The sequence below is a fragment of the Camelus ferus genome, chromosome 10 (assembly GCF_009834535.1).
Source record: "Camelus ferus isolate YT-003-E chromosome 10, BCGSAC_Cfer_1.0, whole genome shotgun sequence".
Lineage (NCBI taxonomy): Eukaryota > Metazoa > Chordata > Mammalia > Artiodactyla > Camelidae > Camelus > Camelus ferus.
Window position 1 is genome coordinate 70,062,441 of NC_045705.1, and position 21,736 is coordinate 70,084,176.

Below are 21,736 nucleotides of genomic sequence, written 5' to 3' on the forward strand. Positions count from 1 at the left end.
GTGGCAGTGTTCCACATCTGGATTCCAGGGCAGGCTGCTCTGGACTGGAAGACCTGGGCCACCCAACTTGCACCCTGAACCCTCTTTCAGAGCCGGACTTGGCCACCCTGGTGCAGCCTGACTCGCCAGCTCTTCCAATCCCTGCCCCCTGCAGCTTCCGAATCTCGTCCAGAATTCTCTTTATGACCTGGGCATGCTAAGAACTATTCTAAGTCAACAAAGAAAAGAAAGCTGGGTGGGCACAATCCCAGGGAAACAGGTGGCCAGTGCACAGAGAGGTGGTTGCCAGAGTGTCCTGTGGCACCTCCACGTACTAAAAACCTGGATGTAGTTTCTGGGTTCATCAGGTCAACTGTTGGGTGTTGAGATGCCGGTGGGGCCATCTAGGAGGGTGTGGGGTGCAGAGCTGTGCCTCTCACCCCACCCCCACTCAGCACGCCCCCCACCTGCACCACCAACCCTGTGCCTGGCTTGGCTCCCAGGGTATGTGGGCAGGACGAGGACAGGGCAGCTGAACTGGGAGACAGGAAGCTCAGGAGGGCACGTGCCCTGGCCCCACCCCACCTTCCAGAAGCCCTAGAGCAGCAGGAGCAAGTTAGAGGCGGGGCACTTCCCTGGGGACATGACATCACCTCACTGGCACTCGTCACCTCCTGGGGTGACCTGCCAGCAGCTTGTAGTAGGAAGAATTTCTAGCAGAAGGGACCTGGGTCCCGGGCGGGGCTCAGAGACTGGAGCAGCCCACCGGCCCCTCCTGGAGTGTGGGGCTTCCGTGGGGGGTGGCATGGAGGAGGCTTAGGAGACTAAGGGGACTGGAGCTCCCTGTTCACCTGCGGGGGCTGTAACCCGTCCCCCCCCCACAAAGAGGGGTCTCCTCCCCTGGAATCCCTCTCATCAGCCTGTGAGTGAAAAATGTTGTCACATCTGTAAACAAAGGACGTTGCAGCCACCAAGTCACCACAGGTGTCCCCAGTGATGCTGAGCCCTGAGGGAGCACAGGACAGAGTCAAAGGGGCTGCCCCCTGCCGAGCCCTCAGCCACTGCAGTCGGCCTCCCAGAGGTGCCCCCGCCCCGAGGGGACTCAGGATGGGGAGCACAGGACACGGCCCTGGACAGCCAGGGCTTCCATCTGAGAACGATGTCAGGGAGCCCGACCTTAGGACCTTCCCAGACCCAGAGAGGCGTTCGGCTCCCTAACCTGAGGTAGCTGGTTTTCCTTCGTTGACAGGAGCCTTTTGAAGCTCTGACTGCCTGGGCTTTGTTGCAAAAACTCCTGTATGTGCTGGCTCTTCTCTTACCTCTGTGGACAGCCCCTCCGCTGTTCTGAGAGGCTGTCTCCTGTGGGAGCGGAGGGGAGCGGCGGGTTAGCGGAAGCATGGCGTCTGGGAGGGGCGGGCCTGCGGGGCGGGCCTGCGGGGCGGGCACATCCAGGCGGGGACGGGCAGGGCCAATAAACGCGAGGCTCGCTTAAGCTGCGTTTCGGAAAGCCAATCAAAACTTTGTACTAGGCTCCGGGAGGGGGGCAGTCGCCCAGGTCTATTTATAGTCGGCTGCTGCCACAGAGCTTGCTCATTCGACCTCCCCGCGACATGACTTGGTGGCTTCTGGTCGTCGTGTTGCCGTTGCTGCTCCTGGCGCAGGTGGGACGGCTGGGCGGCGGGGCTCGGGGGCTGCGGCGGGGGGCTCCGGGGAGGGAGGATCCTGGGGGCCGGGAGGCGGCTGTGCCGGGGCGCGCGTCCCGAGTGAAGCTGACGCCGGCGGCGTGATGGTCACGGCAAGACTAGGATCAAGTCTGAGTGCTGGAGTCACAGGGGAAACACTCAGCATCCTGCACCCGGATCCCGACCCCGAGCGGGTGGCAGCGGGGATTTTCCCCCACTCCGCTCAGCCCGAGGCCGGGCGGAGGCCACAGCACCCCCTCGGCCACCAGTAGAGCCCCGGGGAGCCGGCGGACGAGCGGGCGGAGTTGGCTGCGGGGAGCGCGGGAGGGAGCCGGCGGAGCGGGCGGAGGGGGACGGCAAGCAGATTTAGCGAAGGGGTGAGGGGCGGGGGGGGCGGGGGGAAATGTGCGGAGCGAGAGGAATGAATGGAGAGGGAGTCGGCAGAGGCCTGCTCCCGGCGCGGGGCGGGACGGAGGGCGGCGGGCGGCGCAGGAGCCGGCGGACGAGCGGGCGGAGTTGGGAGCGGGGAGCGGAGCCGGCGGGGATTGGGGGTGTGCGGAGCTCGGGGAGAAGTTCCTGGAACGCCGGGAGGGCGCGGACCACAGAACCCGCAGCGGGGCCGGCGGGGATGGCGGGCGGGGCAGACGGGGCTGGAGGATACTTGCGGACGCGACCGAGGAGCCGGCGGAACGCGGGGCGGCGGCGGCGGGCGGCGGCGGGGTCCGGGGGCCACCGCTGACCGGGGCCGCCCCCACACCGCTGGGGGGTGAAGGCCGGGGCTGGGCGGCGTGGGCAGCCGCGGGGACAGCGCGCACAGCCCCGGACACCGCTGCTCTCCCCTCAGCCTGGACAGGGTCACGCTAGTATAGCGCTAGAAACCAGTTCTCGTATCGATTTCAGTCTGGAGGGTGACCGAGCGCGCTGCTTCTCTGGGGGTGACCACCCGGCGCCTGCGGAGACGTCCGCTGGTGGCGGGTCTGTTTAGCGCAATCTCTATGGACCTGACCGACAATGAGCAATCACCATGACTAATCGGGGACCCGGGAACTTCTTCCGGGAGCCTGAATGAAAATAAGTTTAGTTTTTGTTTTGTTTTGTTTTGTTTTTGTAGGGCGAAGAAAATTAATTGTTCTTTTAAGTGGAAGTCCTGGGGATTGAACCCAGGACCTCGTGCATGCTAAGCACGCATTCTACCACTTAAAGCTCACATTTTTGAAGAAGTCCGGTTTATCACTTTGTCTTCTACGGACTGTGCTTTCGGTTTGCGATCTAAGGATGCTGTTGTGTCCAACGGCACAAAGCCTTCCCCCTAGGTTTTCTTCTAGGATTTTTATAGTGTTAAGTTTTACATTGAGGCCTATGATCCATTCTGAGTCAGTTTGGGTATACGATGAAACAAGTGTGGCTCCAGCTCCATTTGTTCATAGGTCAGGACCCATTTGTTCCCACACCGTGTACTGAGAAGGCTGTCCTTTGTCCACTATGTTGCCCTGGGCCTTTGTCACAGTCAGGTGTCCATATATGTGTGTAGGATTAGTTCTGGTCGGTGACAGACCATTTTGAAGCCGGACTTCCTGCAACACCAAATACCTCCAACCTGCCATGTCCCCTCGGCCCGAGCTCAGCAGCCCCCAGCATGGGTCGTCTCTTTGTTAGTGAGTTGTAGGAACTCTTTATATATTCTAGATAGGAGTCCTTTATCAGAGATGGGATTTGCAAATATCTTCTCCCACTCTGTGGGGTATCTTTCACTTCCTTGATAGTATCCTCTGAAGCACAAAAGGATTCCATTTTTATAAAGTCCAGTTTATCAATTTTTTTTTCTTTTGTGTTCTCTGCTTTTGGTGTTATATCTGAGAGTCCTTTGCAAAGTCCAAGGTCATGAAGATTTACTGCTCCATTTTCTTCTAAGAGTTTTGTCATTTTCGCTCTTACACTAGGTGTTTGATCCATTAGAAACGTTATTGATGTGAAGTTTACGTAACATAAAATTAGCCATGTTCAAGTGAACTATTCAGTGGCATTTAGTGTATTCACAACGATGCTCAGGCACCACCACTGTCTACTCCCAATATTTTTCTCCCTCCCAAATAAAACTCTGTATCCAATAAGCAGCCAGTTAGTCCCCATCCCCTTTTCACAACAGTGACTGGCAGGCACCAATCTGCTGTCTGTTTCTGCAGACTTACCTATTACAGGGATTTCATATAGATGGAATCATACAATACGTGACCTTTTCTGTCTGACTTCACTTAGTGTATTTTGAGGTTCATTGACAAATGTAGCAGATACCAGTGCTTCATTCTTACTCATGGTGAAGTAATATTCCATTGTATGGATGTACTATCGTCGGTTTATCCGCTCCTTAGTTGAACGACATAGGGATTATTTCCAGCTTTTGGCTATTCTCACACTGCTCCTTTGAACATCTGTGGGGAAGTGCTGTGGGGCACGTTTGTGTGAGCCCCTGTCTGCAGCTCTCTGGGGGGTGGGCCTCGGAGGAGAGCTGCTGCGCATATGATCACTCCAGGCACTTTTCTGAGGACCCACCAACTTTGTGTTGATATGGTGGATTACATGAAGGGACATTTGGATGTCAAGTCAACATTCCCGGGAAAAATTCCACTAGGTCACGAGGTGTAATTGTTTTGATGTGTTATAGATATGATTTACTAACATTTTCTTGAGGATTTTTGAGTGCGTGTTCGTAAGCATGACTGGTCTGCAGTTTTTGGTGATGTCTCTGTCTGGTTTTGGTATCAGAGTAATTCGGGCCTCATGGAATATGTTGGAAAGTGTCCCCTCATCTTCTATTTTAGGAGGAGTTTGTGAAGAATTGGGTGATTTCTTCATTTGGGGTGAAATTCAGCAGCGAAGCCACCTTCTGCCTTTTCCTCGTGGGCACCGTTTTGATTACTACTTCAGTCTCCTCGCTTGCTACAAGTCTGTTCCCATTGTTCCTTCTTCTTGGGTGTGTCCCTCTAGGAATTTATCCACTTCACATACTGTCAGGACCTTTCACTGTCCCTGTGGCTAACGTCAAGGGACTAGAGCGCACAGTCTACTTTCAGAGAATCTCTGTCCTGAGACACATCACTTGCGGATAATGAGGCTCAGGCTCACAGCTGGATGTCCACGTGCGGTGTCCCTGGGCGGGGTGGGGGGTCGCCTAGTGACTGGGTTCGGGTGAAGTCCAGTTTGTGTGTCTGTGCCTTTGTTGCCTGTGCCTCTGGTGTCACGTCCAAGAAGTCATTGCCAGGAAGCTTTTCCACTATTTTCTTCTAGGAGTTTTGTCATTTTCAGTCCTGCTTTTCGGTCTTTGATCCGTTTTCAGTTCCTTTTTGTGTGTGCTATAGGGCCAGGGGGCAACTTCATGTTTCTGCACGTGGGTATCCAGTTTTCTGAGTATCATTTGTTACAAAGCCTGTCCTTTCCTTGTAGAATGGTCCTGGTATTCTTGTCAAAAACGATCTGACCGCATATGTAAGGGTTTGTTTGGGGGCTGGCTCTTCTGTTGTGTACCACACTCTTTCGCTTTCTGCTGAGTTTTGAAATCAGGCGGTGTAAGTCTTCCAACTTTGTTCTTCTTTTCAGGATTGTTGTGGCTATTTGGGGTCCGTTGAGAGTCCATGTAAATTAGGGGATGGATTTTTCTTTGTACAAAGAATATCATTGGGAATGTGATGGGGACTGCATTGCATCTGAGAGCTTTTTGTGTAGTCTTAACATCTTAGCAATATTAAGTCATCCCACAAATGAACATGGGGTGTCTTTGCACTTCTCTGGGTTTTCTTTAAGCACTGTTTTATAGTTTTCAGTTTACATCTTTCACCTTCCTGCCTCAGTTAATTCCTAAGTATTTTAATCATTTTAATGCTGTTGTAAGTAGATTTGGCTTTTTCATTTCTTTTTTGAACTGTTCATTGTTAATATATAGAAATGTAACTAATTTTTGTGTTGATTTTGTGTCCTGTAGTTTTGCCAAATTTATTAATTCTAACAGGTTGTGGGGTTTTTTTTTTTTTTTTTTTTTTTTTTTTGGTGGAATTCTATTGTTTTTTGCATATAAGATCATGTTATCTGCGAACAGAGATCTTTTGATTTCTTCCTTTCCTATTTGGGTGGCTTTTATTTCTTTTTCTTACCTAATTATTCTGGCTAGAAATTCTAATAGTATGTTCAATAAAATTTTGAAGACCAGTATCCTCGTTCCTGATCTGAGAGGGAAATATGCCGTCTTCCCTGTAAAGGATGATGTTAGCTGAGGGTTTTCACTTATGACCTTTATTGTCTTGAGTGTGTTTCTTTCTCTTCCTAGTGTGTGGAGTGCTTTTATAATGGAATAGTATTGAATTTTGCCAAATGCTTTTCCCTGTTGACCGCGATGATCACGTGCAGCTTTCCTTCATTTTGTTGCTGTTCTGCATTATTTTACAGTGATTGATGTTTCGTACTGAACCATCTGTGTATTCCAGGAACAAGGCCCAGTCGGTCACGGGGTATAATCCCTTTAGCATGCAGGTGAATTTTGTTTGCTCTTTTGTTGAGGTTGTTTGCATCACTATTCATAAGGAGTGGTTGTCTGAGGTTTTCTTGTCATGTCTTTGTCTGGCTTTGGGTGCTGCTGGCCTCACAGAATGACTTTGAAAGTGCTCCTCTCTCTTCAATTTTGGGGGAAGAGAGAAGGGTTTTGTGTTCTTCTTTAAATGTTTGATAGAATTTACCAATAAAGCCATCTAATCCAGGGCTTTTCTTTCTTGTTTGTTGCAGACTCTTTTCCATTAAAAGTTATCACAGGGCCTTGAGTTATTGTGTAGTGTCCTTTTATTTCAAGGAAACTCACTTTAGCTTTTCTTCTAGGACAAGTCTAATGGCTACAAACTCCCAGCTTTGCTGAATGTAGAGTTCTAGGGTTACAGTTTTTCCTGTTAGCATCATGATTATAGCAACCCATCAGCCTATAACCTGGTACCCAAGGTTTCCAATGAGAAATCTGATAATCTTATTGAGAATTTCTATCATTTCTGTCTTGCTGTTTTAAAGATTCTCTTTTTGTCTTTGGACAATTTGAGTATGTGTCTCAACAGAAATCTCTTTGACTTTGTCATACATCGAGTTTGATTGGCTTCCTGGATTTATAGATTCAAGTCTTGCATCAAATCAAATGTTGCAGGCCATTATTTCTTCAAATAACCTCTCTGCCCCTTTCTCTCTCTCCTTTCTTCTCTGGGGCTCCCGCAATGCGCAGAGTGGCCCACCTGACAGTACCCTTTTGGTCCCTTAAGTGCTGTCCACCTTTCTTTAATGTTTTTTATTCCTGTTCCTCAGACTCAGTCATTTCAGATGTCTTATCTTCATGTTCTCTGATCTTTCCTCTGCCTGCTCAAATTTGCTTATGAATCCCTCTAGTGGATTTTCCATTTCAGCTACTGTGCTGTTGAACTCCAGATTCTCTTTTTCGTTTCCTCTCTCTATATTGATTTCTTTGCATTGTTCCTGTATCACTCTCCTGACTTCGTGTCTTCCTTTAGTTCTTGGAGCATCTTTATGACAGTATTTTAGAGTTTTGTCTAGTAAGTCTGCCATCCGGCCTTCGTGTGGAATGTTTTCTGTCAGTTTGGTTTTTTACTTTGAATAGGCCATACTTTCCTGTTTCTTCATGTCTTGTGATTTTTTCTTTTTCTTTAAAACAGAGGACTGACATTGATGGGTCTGCAGACCACCTTCAGATTATGCCAGCTGTCCCACTGATGTCCTTGAGGAAAGCTGGAGTGCTGCCTCAGTCTCTTTTTCTCTCCCACAGCCTTAACACTGTGGAAGAGCACTGACCAATCATTTAAGAGATTGTTCCTCAGTTTGGGTTTGTCTGATGGCTTCTCATTTTCAGTGAAAACACCACCTAAGTGACATTGTGTTTTTTACAGCTTAGTTCAGTTAGTGTCTGCTAGGCTTGCTCACTTTAAGTTCACTTCTTTTCCTGATGTAATTACCAAGTATCTTATGGGGAGTTGCTTTCAAACTATGTAAATGTTCTGTGTTACATTTACTACCGTTAACACCTGTTGATGATTCTTGCGTGAAACAGTTGTTGCTGTGGTGTTTGCAAACTAGACTTTCTTGTTTAAAGTTATCTAAGTATGTTTTTCTGTTACATTTTGCTTCATTTTTCCCAAGGTAAAATACAACATAAAAGCAATGAAAAGGTAAAAATAGAATTTACTCACTTTTGCACTGAAGGGAGAAGCAGGAATCTGGGAGGACCGGGGGCATGAGGAAAGCAGAAGCCAGAAATGAAAGGGAGAAAGGAACCAGAGGGAAAGCGTGATACCACGAACACAGAACACGCTGGTGCAGATGGACTGAGGGTAGTAATCCCACATGCACAGATAAGTGAAACTCACTCCGTGGATTATCAGGTTGAATTAGAAAGGAAAGTCCAGCACTGTGGCGTTGGTAAGGGCTATCCCTGAAGGGCAGGAGTGCAGCACGTAGACGGCCATGCAGAGCACGGCAGCCTGCGGCGTGCGCAAGGCTGGGCACAGAGGTACCAGGCAGGGTCTCACTGTCACGTGGAAGGGCGTGCAGGCCGCAAAGCCCCAGTGGGGAGGAGCAGTGCGCAGCCTGCTGCTCGGGGGAAGAAAATAATAACTGAGTCCTGTATTTGCAACACTTCCGTTCTATAAAGTCACTCTGAGCACAGAATTAGCCAACGCTGACCACGGCCTATAGAGACGGGCAAGGTGAGTTCCCTGGGAGCTTCTAGCTGCAGCATTTTCACCAGCCTGTCAGTATAGAATCTGGTTTTATGAGTGTTTCTGTTTAAAGACACCTGACTTAATATGTAGTTAATTCAGTGTAAGTCGTTCCTGCACAAAGTTTATTCAATGTACCTGTTTTTCATCACATGTGTGTAAAACACGTCACAGTCTTCTTGTGCTTCAGAATCCCAGGCAGCACACCCACACTGCACTAGGGACCGTTTTAAACAGCAAAATCACCAACAACACAAAACTATGAAAAACTGGCTGCAGAAGGGACACTGCACTCTGAGAGCTGACATAAGAAGGCGGCATCACCTTGGTCGGCCTCAGCTAGGAACGTGTATGTCAGGAATGGAGGCTCTTGCCACTCTGCCCGTGTCTAAGAAAGCACCACGAGTCTCAACTCTGGGGTCACAAATAAATGTTAGCACGTAAGCGAGTTCAAAAATAACAGAATTCATCAAATAATGAGGATCGACTGTCCTAGTGAAACAACATGACACATATGTAAACAATAACGCAGCCTCAAAATACAAAAGGCAAAAATTGACGTCATTGCTTGATGTACTCTCCAAGTCTACAAACTTACTAGGAGGTTTTAATATACCTCAGAACCAACAAATGGAGCAGAAAAAAGCAGTAATTATATACAAATATTGAGACCACATAACAGGTTTCTGTGTATGTGCACATGTTCACACACACAGTGATGTACACACTCAGGTACACATAGATCAGCTCAGATCCCTGTGCCCACACATAGACAGTATCTTTTCCTGATAAAATGTATATGCAACTGCATAAAAAAATCAACTATCTACTAGAAAGAAACAAAAGACTCACTAAATTTTGAAGGATCCCTACCCCAAAGGATCTAGTTCTGACCTTGCAAATAGACTAGATGTCAGCCATTGGGATAGATTACAAAGACACATGCATTTGGGAGCTAAAGGACATATTCCCCCTGGATGATCCTGCTCGGTATAGCGAGTGGAACAGCAGAGAGATCAAGGAGACGTTCCCATGTGTGATCCTCCTACGAAGCCCACCCGCCACGACGGAGGCAGGGCTCTGGGCTGGCGGGTGGCTGGCACTCCCTGCTCGAGCCTGTGTGCTTCCACCAGGAGCACAGGCCGCCCTGATAATGCCAGTCTCCTTTCTGATTGAAGGTGACCATGACAACAAGGGAGACCCTGTGTGACCCAGGTGAGTACAAGGGTACGAGCCTCTGCCTCTGCTATAAACTCTGTCCAGCTGGTGAGTCCAGGATGACTTCCAGGGCCTTCTGGGACAGACCTCCTACCTCGGAGAAGGGAGCTGTTGGACCCTTTGAGCAGAGCTGGGGGGAGCACCTGCTGTCTCTGGGTGAGAGGGCCTCTCCTTGGCAGCCGTCCAGTGCCCCACCCCTGCACCCACTTTGGGGGCTCTTGTGGGAACAGCGGGGTTGTGTGCTGGTTTTGACGAGGATGAGGCGTGTTCAGCAGGGCTTGGGGGACAGAAGTGGGGTGCATGCCCGGGCTGGACAGGCCCAGCTTCCTCCTGTCAGGAGGGCAACAGTGGGCACCCAAGGGCGGGAAGTTTCTAGTGGGGAGGTGCCCGCCACCACTGCCTCATGCACAAATCCATCCATTCTCGTGAGGATGCTCTGAAGTCAGAACCCACCCCATTCCCGGCTCTACCGCACCTCCTGGCCAAGTGCTGCATAACACCTGGGCCTTTGTGGGGACCGTGGTCCCAGGCCCACGGCCCACATGCCGGTGAGACTCACCATCCCGCACCCCAGCGACACACGCAGACAGCATGCTCCCACAATCAGGGAAGCTGCCTTCTCGCTCTCCCATTGTAAGGGGCCAGCCGCACACCTGTGCCCTCGCACTCTGCGCCACCCACTCAGATACCTGCACACGTGCCTCGTTTTATCCACAACCTGTGCCTTCTCGGGGCTCCTGTTTCAGACACCAGGCCCCAAACCCCTGGACCACTGAGCCCCGCCACTCCCCACACACCTGGACACGCACGCCATACATCTGTACACATGCCCACCTGTGCACGCACACACACACACACACACACACACACACTTACACAAAGCACATTTAGGAAGGAATGAGACAGAATTGGTCTGACGTGGTATCTGGTGAACTCTGCCCTGGAAGGGTGTGAGTTGGCTCCGTGCCAGTCTTGGCCGAAGGTGAGCACGGGGCCAGGGGGAGCTGCTGAGTCTGCTGGGCTGAGGGTGAGGGATTCCAGTCCTGCCAGGCCAGCTCTAGCACCCACACACTCCAGGGCACCGAGGGGCGGTACAGGTTTCCGGTTCCTGGGACACAGGCAGCCCCAGATCAATCCAGAATGTTCCAAGGAGGCAAGAGGGGTGGTCCTGTGCAAGGGATCCGGCCCCAAACCTTCTCAAGGACAGGCCTCACAGACTGAGCACGTCTGGGGCAGAACAGGATGGCCCTGGGCCCCCACCTCCCCTTTGTCCCCCCTCACAGGCTACTACCTCACCGAGCAGTTCCAGGAGGGCCGCAGCGTCAGAGCGTGCAGGAAGTGTGAGTCTGGGACGTTCAGGTCCCACCCCAGTGCGGAGACCAGCTGCGTGCACTGCGCCCTCTGCCGGGACGGTAAGTGGCGGCGGTCGGGCAGACGTGCTGTGGCGACACGCCTGGGGGGCCTCCCCAAAGGAAAAGGCCCCAGCTGGACACGGTGATGGAGCTGCTTGGGGCAGCTGGGACAGAGCGCTGGTTTTCGTCACCATGGTGTGTGTACCGGCTAAAGACTCCACGTGCAGGCCGTTAAGATCTCAGAGCTGCTGGACGTACGACAGACGACAGGCAGAAGTTCTGAAACTGTATCAGCAACAAAGCGCCTCTAAACGTGTGTTTTAAACATCTGCATTCACCAAAATGACCCCAGAAAAGATACTTTAAGGAAATCTCAATCTGCCAAGTAATGCCGTGAGATTGTAAGCAAGGAGACTCCATGCGCTAAGACTGTCCACTTTCCACGGACAGATTCTTAGATTTTGCGCATTCCCGGTGAAAATCCCAACAGGGTGCGCCAGCGCCTCGTGCAGTGCACCTTAAGCATGCACAGGTTTGTTTTAGGTATTTTGGGAGGCGGGTAATTAGGTTTACTGATTAATTTATTTTTAGAGGAGGTACTGGGGATTGAACCCAGGACCAAGAAAAAAGTCTCAACAGGTGTCTTTGTGAAACTTGGTGAAGTGACAATTAGGAGACTCTGCAGGTTAAGTTAGAGACAGCTAAGCCAAGTGATGCTCGGTCAGCGGTGGACAGGGGGCCAGTGGAAACCGTCCCACGGGGCGAGAAGTAGGGTGTGGCACCGTGACCGTGCCGTTCACAAACCTGCTGGGATGGGTCATTCAATGTCACACGGAGTGGTGGCCTTTTCTCCGTGGGGCAGACAAGATGGACAGAATGATTTGAGGTCATTTCTGAGGATGTGGCCCTGTCCCCCCAGCACAGATAGATGGCAGGGGCACCACTGGCCCCTACGCAGACAGTCCGGGTTGCAGGGAACAAGGTCTGGCTGTTACCTCTCCATCCCTGCTGAGAAGGGAGGGCGCGGGCAGCTTTGGGCGTCCACAGACAGGGTCCTGGCCCTGGTGACTGACCCCCATCTTCCCTCCAGCAGATCAGGAGGTGGTGACTGAGTGCTCCCCGACCTCCGACCGGCAGTGCCAGTGCAAGGAGGGTCACTTCTACTGCGACTCGGGGAGCTGCACAGAGAGCTGCTTCCGCTGTAAAAGGTCCAGCCTCGGGGGCCCGGGCCTGCGTCCCCTCCCCCACTCACTGCCTGTTGCGCTTTGGGTCACTCATGTTGCCGCCCCCTCCCAGACCCCCATTTTCACATCTGTCAAGTGGGGCTAATGGTAGCACCTGCCCCAGGGAGGGGTCCTGAAGATTAAGTCAGCACATCGCCTGGGCTGCTTGACGTCAGGGTTCCTTCATTCACTCCTTCGTTTATAAATGAGTATGAGCCCTACTGGGGCCTGCAGGCCTAGCACCCACCTGGCGCCCCCAGCCATGGTGGAGCCCATCTGAACACACACTCGGGGGCAGAGAGGGGACAGAGGGGCTACTGGAGACAGTCGCTACAGCAGAGGCCCAAGGAGGGAGGGAAGGTTCCGGGGAAAGTGAGCAGTGGACAGAGACAACGACCGTGCTGTGCCCTGGGGCCTGAGTTTCCCAAAAACCCACTGAGGTGTGTTCTTTCACAGCTCGGGAGACCAGAGGTCTGAAACCACGGTGTTAGCCGGGCCCTGCTCCCTCTGCAGGCGCTCCGTCACTTCCTGCTGCTTTCCACGTTGCTGGCAGTCCTGGGCTCTCCTTGGCTTGTAGACACATCACTTGTGTCTCTGCTCCTACCTTCAAGTGGTCTTCTCCGTTCTCAAGTGTGTCTGTGTCCCTTGTCTTTACATGGCCTTGCCTCTGTCTGCATGCAGTTTCCCTCTTATGAGGACATTGGTCATTGATTCAGATCCAGCCTGATCCAGTATGACCTTGTCTCCACACAATTACAGCTGCAAAGACTCTATTGCCAAAGAAGGTCGCATTCTGTGGTCCCAGGCTGGCGTGGATTCAGTGAGGCTACTGGGGGAGACATTGACAGTGGTGAAGCCACTAGCACAATAGTTCAAATAGTTCAATTTGTAGACTCTTAACTGCAACTCAAGACCATGTTGAACGATTGGCTCTTGAACCTGACAAGTCCAAAGTAAGGGCTGCCTTCAGGTCTGGTTTGATCAGGGCTCTGGCGTCTCTGGACTTGCTTCCCTGTCCCCTTCTCCATGAGCTTCTTCTTTAGGCTGATTTCCCTCTTGGTAGAGAGATGGCTACAACAGGTCCAATCCTCATAGCCACACACAGCTCTGTTCAGGAATAGAGACAGAGGGAGCCCCCCCCCCCCACCGTGTATCACAGCGAATGCCCAAAGCTTCCTTCTCATTGAGCCCCCTTTGGGCAGGATAGCCTGGGAAATGCCAGGACACTGATTACCTGCTGCCTGGTGGGCCAGCCCAGGAGACGGGGCTGGTCCCTCTGGCCCCTGGCCTGTGGGTGGTGAGAAGGACGCTTGGGGGCGGGTGTGGGCAGGGAGAAGACGTGCTCAGGGATTCTTTGCTCTCCCTCTCAGATGTGAAGGCAGCACCGTCCTTCATCCATGCAATGCCACCAGGGATACAGTTTGTGCCACAGAAAGTAATCCAAAGCCAGGTAAGAGTCCAATTCCATCTCGTCAATCCATAAAGGCACAAAGTTAAGGCTGTGTGGGCCCTGAGATCCCTGCCGTCACAACTCAGCTCTGCTGCTGCGGAAGAAGCTGGAAGCTGTGAGCAAACAGGTGCTCAGCTGCGTGTGAACAAAACTTCACGCACAGAAGTAGGCAGTGGGCCGGACTGGACTGGCAGGTCACTATTCAAGGGCCCCTGTCCTGAATAAACGAATAGGATCGTTGGGGACAAGCTGCAGCCTCCTCATCCCTTGCTGCCCAAGTCGGGCCGTGTAGGGTCAGGCTGAGCCGCCCCGGCCTGACCAGGTAGCTCCTGGGTGTCATCCTGCCCCCCGTTCACAGGGAGCAAGGGGAGCAGAGCGGCTGGGCTGGCCAGGGCAGCATCTTTCTCCCCCTGCAGGTGGCGCACTCCATCCCCCGTCCTCCTCTCCCGACATCCCGACGTCCTGACATGCCAGGTCCCTGCCCTCCTGGGACTCTCCCAATGGGCCTTGAGGACATGAGGTTGGGCACCAGCCAGGCGCGGACAGGATGCTCCTGTGTTAGTGTCTGTGGGAGAGTCTCGCCCGTTTTTTTTTTTTTTTTAAAGATTTTTCTTTTTAATTGAAGTATAGTCGGTTACAATGTGTCAGTTTCTGGTGTACAGCACAGTGTTTCAGTCATCCGTATTCCTGCATGTTCGTCTCCAGATTCTTTTTCATTATAGGCTATTACAAGATATTGAATGTAGCTCCCTGTGCTGAAGAGCAGAAACTTGTTACTTTTATATATAGTAGTTAGTATCTGCAAGTCTCGAACTCCCCATTTCTCCTTTCCCACCCCTTCCCCCCGGGAACCATGTTTGTTTTCTATGTCTGTGAGTCTGTTTCTGTTTTGTAAATAAGTTCATTTGTGTCCTTTTTTTTTTTTTTAGACTGTCACCCATTTTCATATTGGGTTGTCTAGGGGTTTTTTTTTTTTCGTCTTTGGTGATTATTTATCACTTGGGACATGAGCCCTTTGCATTGGAAATCTCTCCCCCATCTGCCAGGTGCCCCTTTATTCACTTCGCGGGGTCGCTTGTGGACAGAGGCCCTGCATGTTAGTGTGGTTGAGTTTGTCACCGTTTTCCTGATTTGAGAAATGTTTGCTCACCCGGTAGAGACATTCCGTCGCGTGACCTGCCAGCAGCTGCATGGTCTTACCTTTCTCGTTTCATTCTGCACGACCCTGGAGTTAGGTTGGCATGGTGTGAGGTAGGGGTTGGCGTTAGGTGGGTTTTTTCCCAAGTGCGTGAAAGGATGACCCAGGTGGTGTTGAGGACCATCCCTTCCCCGCTCTCCGGGTTCCTGGGTTGTAACTGAGCAGCCGTCTGGGCGTCCTCTCTGTTCCGGGACCAGTGCCACCTTCATGCCCCCTTGCCTCCTTCCTTGGACTCGGCACATCCGTTTACGTTTCAGAATTGGCTGGTTGATTCCTTTTTTTTTTTTAATTGAAGTACAGTCTGTTTACCCTGTTGTGTTAATTTCCGGTGTGCTGCATAGTGATTCCTTTATACATATGTATACATCCTTTTTCATTTTCTTTATCCTTATAGGTTATGACAAGATATTGAACGTAGTTCCCTGTGCTAGACAGTAGGACCTTGTTGTTTATCTATTTTATATATAGTAGTTTATATATCTGCAAATCCCAAACCCCCAGTTTATCCCTGCCCACCTTGATTTCCTTTTGGTTTCAATAACATGTAAAGACATTTAAAGGCTATTTCAACACCAGAAAAGAAGAGAGAATTAGAAAGGGCCTAATTTGAGAATAAAGAAAAGCCTTTAAGTAGGATGGTGGCACCGCATGAAAGATTCACTCCACTGTCCTCTGTCCTTCAACAGGTGACATCAGGGTGGCTGAGCGTCCACAGCCCTGATGGGCCTCCCCTGCCCCCCCATATCTGTGTGTCCAGGGCTCCTGGGGGTGCTGAGAGCCCCCCAGGGTGAGACAGACACACCCTAGTGGTCACGCCAGACATGTCCCCAGGGTGGACCCGGCCCTGTCCCTTGAGCCACCGTGGCCAGGCCTTGCTCCAATCAGGACGGGCCATCCACTCCCTCCTCCCAGCCTCCTCCTCCAGGCCCTGCCTCCTGCTGCTCATGGAGTATGTCCGGCAGCTGCGACCACCTGCACCTGAGCCCCTTACTGGGACGCCAGGACCCCTTGTCGCTCTTCCAGTGGCTCAGACCTCCTGCTGCTTCCGAGGACCTGAGCGGGACCTCCCAGCCTCTGAGCCCAGGGTCTTGTCTGAGCAGAAGGATCAGCCTGTCCTGCCTTCTGCTGGAGCGGTTCACAGCGATGGTCGGCTTGGGAGCACTTTGGGGCCTGCAGAAGGCAATGCTGCCACCCATCCCAGAGAGGGACTCTCCTCCGGCACGTCACTGAGATGAGGAGAGCGTGTCTGACTCTGTGACAGCATTCTCTCCTCTGCGTCTTTCCAGGAACCTCAAGCTGTTCGTGGCCACTACTTGTGGTCCTCGCCCTCACCCTCGCCTTCGCCATCAATGCCTTCATCCTCATCCCCTGCATTCGCACCATCCTTCACAACCATAGCAAAAAAGGTAATCATGGTCACATCAATCCTGGAGAAAACAAGATCACAGCTGCATCGGGAGCTCAGGAACGGGGGACTGGGGCTCGTGGTTCCTCATGGGGGGGGGCGTCTCATTTGAAACACAGCTACACTCACTTTCTAACTCGGGGGCCTTTCATGCCTCTGATCTCGGGGCCACCTGCTTCGGGCTCCCGGACACACAGGACTTAAGACCAGGATCTCAGGTCAGCTGGTTGGAGACAGGGTGTCCAGGGTGCCCTGTCCGGGAAGCAGGGAGAGACTGGTGCTGCCCGAGCCAGGGGCATCCTCAGGGAGGCAGGCCCCCAGGGGCTGGTGAAGCTCACCAGGTAAGGCCCCTCCTGCATTTTCTCAGGGGGTCATCGGTTTCTTGAAACTTTAGGACACTTTCTTTGCTGTGAGTTCAAGGCAGCTCCTCTCCCTCAGAGAAGCCACTGTAACAAGTAACATCTGTTATATTTCTTTCTCTATCTTCTTGATTTGCAGAAGATCCGAATGAGCCAGGCAGTCCTGTAAGTCTCCCCCTGGGGTTTGTCCAGTGGGGCCCCGGGTGACATCTGGGGTGGGGGCAGGCGCAGGGCACCCCAGGCCTCCCACCTGCACCCGCTGCTCAGCCTGGGCCGTGGTGCCTGCACTCACTTCAGCAGAGCCCTGGGGCGTCTGTGCTGGAAGAGAACTTGAATTCTGCTGGTCGTCTGACCACGGAGAGGCAGCTGAAGCCCAGGGGACAAAGGGCTTTGTCTGGGTTTCCCAGGGCTGCAGAAACAGGTCCCCACTGACCCCAGGGCTTGAGACACTAGGAACGTACTATCTGCAGTTCTGGGGACCATGAGTCCAAAGTCAAGGGGCTGATTGGGCTGGTTTCCTGTGGGGGGCTCTGGGAGAGGGTCCTTCCTGGAAGCTTCTTTTGCTAGGGACTGGACATCCTTGGCTTGTGGACACGTCACTCCAGTTTCTGCCATCTTCGTGTGGCCTCTCACTGTGTGTCTCTGTGTCTCCAAATCTCTCTCCTTTTAAGGACAGTAGTCGTGAGATGCAGGTCCCACACTAGTCCAGTATGACCTTAGCTGCAAAGACCCTATTTCTAAATAGGCCCCATCCACAGGCACTAGGGACTGGGATGTGGGTGCCACCATATAACCCACCTCCGGCTAACTCCCCAGGGATGCTCAAGGGGTAGGTGACAGAGCAGGGGCCTGACCCCATGCCGTGTTCCTCTCTAAAATGCACAGCCCTTACTTATCTGTCAGATAGTTGGCGTTTCTCTCCCTGACAGTGACTTGGGAAAGGCCTGTGCTGCCTCCTGTCACCGGAAGAAATGACTTTGTCCCTTAGTCACCTAGAAGCAGCCAGCCCGATGCGACGCGGACGGGCCCTGAGAGGGGCCGACCAGCCCCTGGCCAGGAGACAAGACCGCTGTCGTGGGGGAGGACTCAGCCCTGACACCCCAGGCTGGGGCCAGCCCGGGGCCCTCCCATGACCCTGAGGAAAGCATGGAGCTGCAGGTGGTGGTGGTGGAAGGAAGTCCTGCAACCCCAGGGCAGACGCCAGGCCCAGGCGGAGGCGTCCCCCTCCCTCAGTAGGCTGGAGCAGGTACGTGGGCATCTGGGTGGGTCTGACTGGTGGCAGGCCCGCTGGGCGAGCTTGCTGTGTGCAGCGCTGTGTGCAGGGCCTCCTGCAGATTCCCTGGGGCTGCTCTGACAAAGCCCCACAGCTGCGGCTGGGAGGCTGGTGTTTACACAACAGACAGTTTATTGTCTCCTGGTTCTGGAGGCTGGAAGTCCAAGATCCAGGTGGCTGCAGGGTTGGTTCCTGCGAGGGCTGTGAGGGAGAATCTGGTCCGGGCCTCTGCCCCAGCTTCTGGTGGTTTCTGGCCATCTGTGGGGTTCCTTAGCTGGCAGAAGCATCACCCATCTCTGCCTATTTTATCTGATTGCTGGCTCGAAAACCGCCCACCGTGTACCCAGGCCTCCAACAAAACTGATGATGGCTGAACACCTTGAGGAAGTGGGCACATTGTAACCCTGCGTAGAGCAGCTGCCGTGGTGCGGCTCCAGCTACGGGAAGAAGCAGCGGGGGGAGCATTTCCTGGGTCACAACAGACCAGCAGGACGGGCGAGCCAGAGAGCTCTTTGGTTATCAGCAGGGCCTGCTCCACACATTAGCATCTTGACTGGCATGTCAACAGAATCTTCACCTGATCTAGGAATAAGACTTCCTAGTGCTGTGGGCCAAAATTAGTCATGAAATGTCTCCCAAAATATTGATCCAATTTAGGACCAAAGGGAAGCCCTGTGAATGAAAACCAGCGCCAGCCCTATCAGTAAACAAAGGACGGTGTCACCAGCCGCCGCGCCGCCCCCGTGAGCGGAGGGAACTCAGGACGCAGACAAGCAGGCAGCCTGGCCTCTGCAGTGCCCCCAGGGGTGCCTTCGAGAGGTCTCAGGATGGGAAGGAACAGGACACTGGCCCTAGACAGCTAAGCTGCAGATCAAAGGAGTGATGGCAATGAGCCCAGACCTTTCGCCTTCCCACACATAGAGAAGCACTAAATTCCTTAACCTGGGGTAGCTGGTTTTCTTTAAGTAACAGGAACCTTTTGATGTTCTGACTCCCTGGTCTTTGTGGCAAAACCCCCTATGTATCCTGGCTCCTGCCCTGCCTCTTTGGAGCAGCCCCTCAGAACCACCCGAGAGGCTGTCCCCAGGCTCGAGTCCCCAGAAAGCTGACAAATAAAACGTAACTCTCCACTTACAGCTTGTGCATTTCATTTCAGATGACAAGGACGTCCTGGAGGAGCTGGCCGGTCGCAGCCCCTCCCTGGGGCAGCCTGAGGATGTTGGGAAAGCCGCCACCTTCGTCCTTCTGTGGGCATCTCCATCACGTCCTGTCGATGCCCTGGTGCCCAGGGAGTCCGTTCCAGCCGGCCCTGAAGGAAGGGTTCCCCAGAAATCTGGGTGGACATAATCCCAGGAGACACGTGGCCAGTGGAAACCAGTTGGATTGATCCCACCTGTAGGCCTGTGAAGCTACTGAGCCCGTAAAAAGGGACACCACCACGCCTAGTGGCCCCTTGCCCGCTCCCTCCCCTTCAGGGACGGCCCTCACTCTGTCTGTGGAGTGTGTACCTGCTTTTGCTTTAACCTGAGCACCCAACTCCCACACCTCTTTCCCTGCCTTTCTCTGGCCTTACACTCTATGCAGTGTGTATCTCTCTAAAGAAATCTACCTTTACTCAACGGTGATTTGCATTTGAATTCTTTCCTGCACGAAGCAAAGGACCGACACTTGGCTCAGCCGTCCCAGGGGCTCAACTGAGATCCCCGCTTCACCCCACACCCGTTTTCCTGCATCAACAGGCCGTCCAGGAGGGCACGTGTGGGAGTGCAAATTTGGATTCTAGTGTAATGATTGCTTTTGCCAAATCATAGTCTCACCTTTCTGTATTCTCACCTTTACGTAAGGGCATAAGAAATGTATAATCAAACCCCATGCTTTCTGTATGTGTCATTATACGGATCCTTCACAGCAAAATGTCCAAGAGCACAATAGACTGAACCCTCAGTACCGGTCACCACCTTCTCTACGGGACTGAGCTCCGCTGCCTTGAAGCTGCCGTGCCAGCAGGACCTGCCACAAACTGTCTCTGCGCCGCCGTGAAAAGCAAGAGACATGCTTTGCTCGTTCTGCTTAGCTTGAGGTCGTAGGTTCAGGGCTGCTTGTGCTCATGGAAAGTCACAGCTCGTCCCCTGCCCTAACGGGCAGGATGTGCTTCGCTCATCAGGCGCAGGCGGATAGCGCGGGCCGCTCCTGCTCACGGAAGGCAGTGGCTGACCCTCAGCTGGGGACAGTGGGGCGGCTTCGCGAGCTGAGACGGTTTCTGACCATCATACGGAGACCCTGTGGCGGGCTGGGTTTCATTATAAATTATTTGGAACACTGTAACCTTGCTCATGATTCTTTGAGGCTTAAAATAACCATTCGTACTGTCAATATTGTAACCTTCTCTCTAAGTATAAATTAAGGTTATGCTTCTGTTTTCCATGAACTGAGACTGCTGGCCCGCATCCCTGCACGCGCACGGCGCCCCTCACTCGCTCCTGTGACGCATGTCACTTTGACCCTCTGTCTGACTGTTCCCAATAAATGCAAGCGCTCTGGAGGCGCTCGGGGAGTTGGTCTCCGCCTCCCTGTCACTCTCCTGACTTTATCCATAAAGTCGTGAGTAATTTCGTTCTTCCGTGGTGGGACTTGACGGACAAAACCCATGGCGAACAGAACACACAGACACGTGCCCTGGCCCCACCCAGCCTTCTAGAAGCCCCAGAGTGGCAGGAGCAAGTTAGAGGCGATACACTTCCCCTGTGACATGGTGACAGTCACCTCACTGGCACTTGCTGTGAGGTCTGGCAAGACATCTGGCAGGAATCTGACAGACATCTGGCAGATTCCTGCTCCAAGGCCCCTCGGACACAGCAGGAAGGTGTAGGGGTGGGGGACGTGTGGGGGGGGGGCCCTCAGGTGCCTGGCTGCTGCCCTTTAAAGATAGCAAAGACCACCCCTTCCCTGGTACATGCCTGCCTCAGCCAAGATAATGATCCAGGGTGCAGCACCGGGAAGCCTGCCCGCCAGGCCAGCCTCAGCCCCCTCCCAGGGCCCGGTAGCCTTTCACGACCCCCTTTCCCTGTACCTCAACATCAACCAGTTAGAGGCTTGTGCCAAGTGCATCAGGCGTCTTGTGACCCCACGGTACCTGGTGTGACCCTCCCTTACAGAAGACCCAGCACCCGGCCCCCTGGGCTGCACAGGCGACTCTTGTCTGCGACAGCGTCCCTGAGAAACTCCTCTGCTCTCACCCTTTGTCTTTTGGAAATTCCTTTGCTGCCTGCGCATACCAGCCCGCTGAACCCCACGACACTTGTCACCTCCTTGGGTGACCTGCTGGCAGCTTGTAGTAGAAAGGGCTTCTAGCAGAAGCGACCTGGGTCCCAGGCGAGGCTCAGAGACTTGAGCGGCTGGCAGGCCCCTCCTGGAGTGCGGGACTGCCGGGGGGGGCATGGAGGAGGCTTAGGAGTGTAAGGGGCCTGGAGCTCCCTGTTCACCTGCGGGGGCTGTAATCCGTCCCCCCAAAAGGAGGGGTCTCCTCCCCTGGAACCCCTCTCACTCGCCTGTGAATGGGAAACGTTACTGTTGCCCGTGATTAGGGGTTTGGCTTGTCCCAGAAAGAGCTCGGAGAGCAGACGTGGCAGCTGAGGAAGGGAAGTGAGGGTTTATCAGGGGACGGACGGCACACTCTCCCGGGGGAGTGGGCAGCTCAGGGGAGCAGCTGCCTGAGGTTCTGTGACAAGCTGGTTACACAGAGTGTAAAACTGAATGGGCGGAATACTCACTGGGGAGGGAAGGGTTTGGGGTCGTATTCCCTGACTTTCATCCCAGCTCCACCTTCCCGAGGGGAGCAGGGATTT

At 53.1% G+C, this 21,736-nt stretch overlaps 1 protein-coding gene across 3 annotated transcripts; it reads left to right on the top strand.

The window, feature by feature from the left end:
• Positions 1-1,541: 1,541 nt before the first annotated feature.
• On the top strand, positions 1,542-20,445 carry LOC106728582 (tumor necrosis factor receptor superfamily member 26-like). Of its 3 annotated transcripts, XM_014551683.2 has the most exons (9): positions 2,104-8,026; positions 9,592-9,628; positions 10,915-11,043; positions 12,077-12,191; positions 13,577-13,656; positions 16,141-16,260; positions 16,758-16,783; positions 17,607-17,864; positions 19,048-20,445. In XM_014551683.2, the coding sequence occupies exons 1-8, from the start codon at positions 7,952-7,954 to the stop codon at positions 17,712-17,714; spliced, it is 690 nt and encodes a 229-aa protein (XP_014407169.1). In that variant the 5' UTR covers positions 2,104-7,951; the 3' UTR covers positions 17,715-17,864; positions 19,048-20,445. The 3 variants fall into 3 exon arrangements, with proteins under 3 accessions (XP_032346010.1, XP_032346009.1, XP_014407169.1); XM_032490118.1 differs by adding an exon at positions 1,552-1,640 and having other exon boundaries at positions 7,899-8,026; positions 16,141-17,864; XM_032490119.1 differs by lacking the exon at positions 2,104-8,026 and adding an exon at positions 1,542-1,640 and having other exon boundaries at positions 16,141-17,864.
• The last annotated feature ends 1,291 nt before the right edge of the window (positions 20,446-21,736 follow it).

Excerpts from the sequence above, each read along its gene's own strand:
- LOC106728582 (XM_032490118.1), top strand. The coding sequence starts at position 7,952 with ATGAAAGGGAGAAAGGAACCAGAGGGAAAGCGTGATACCACGAACACA. Across the intron at positions 11,044-12,076 it reads CTGCGCCCTCTGCCGGGACG|ATCAGGAGGTGGTGACTGAG; the intron begins GTAAGTGGCGGC and ends TCCCTCCAGCAG. Across the intron at positions 13,657-16,140 it reads AGAAAGTAATCCAAAGCCAG|GAACCTCAAGCTGTTCGTGG; the intron begins GTAAGAGTCCAA and ends GCGTCTTTCCAG.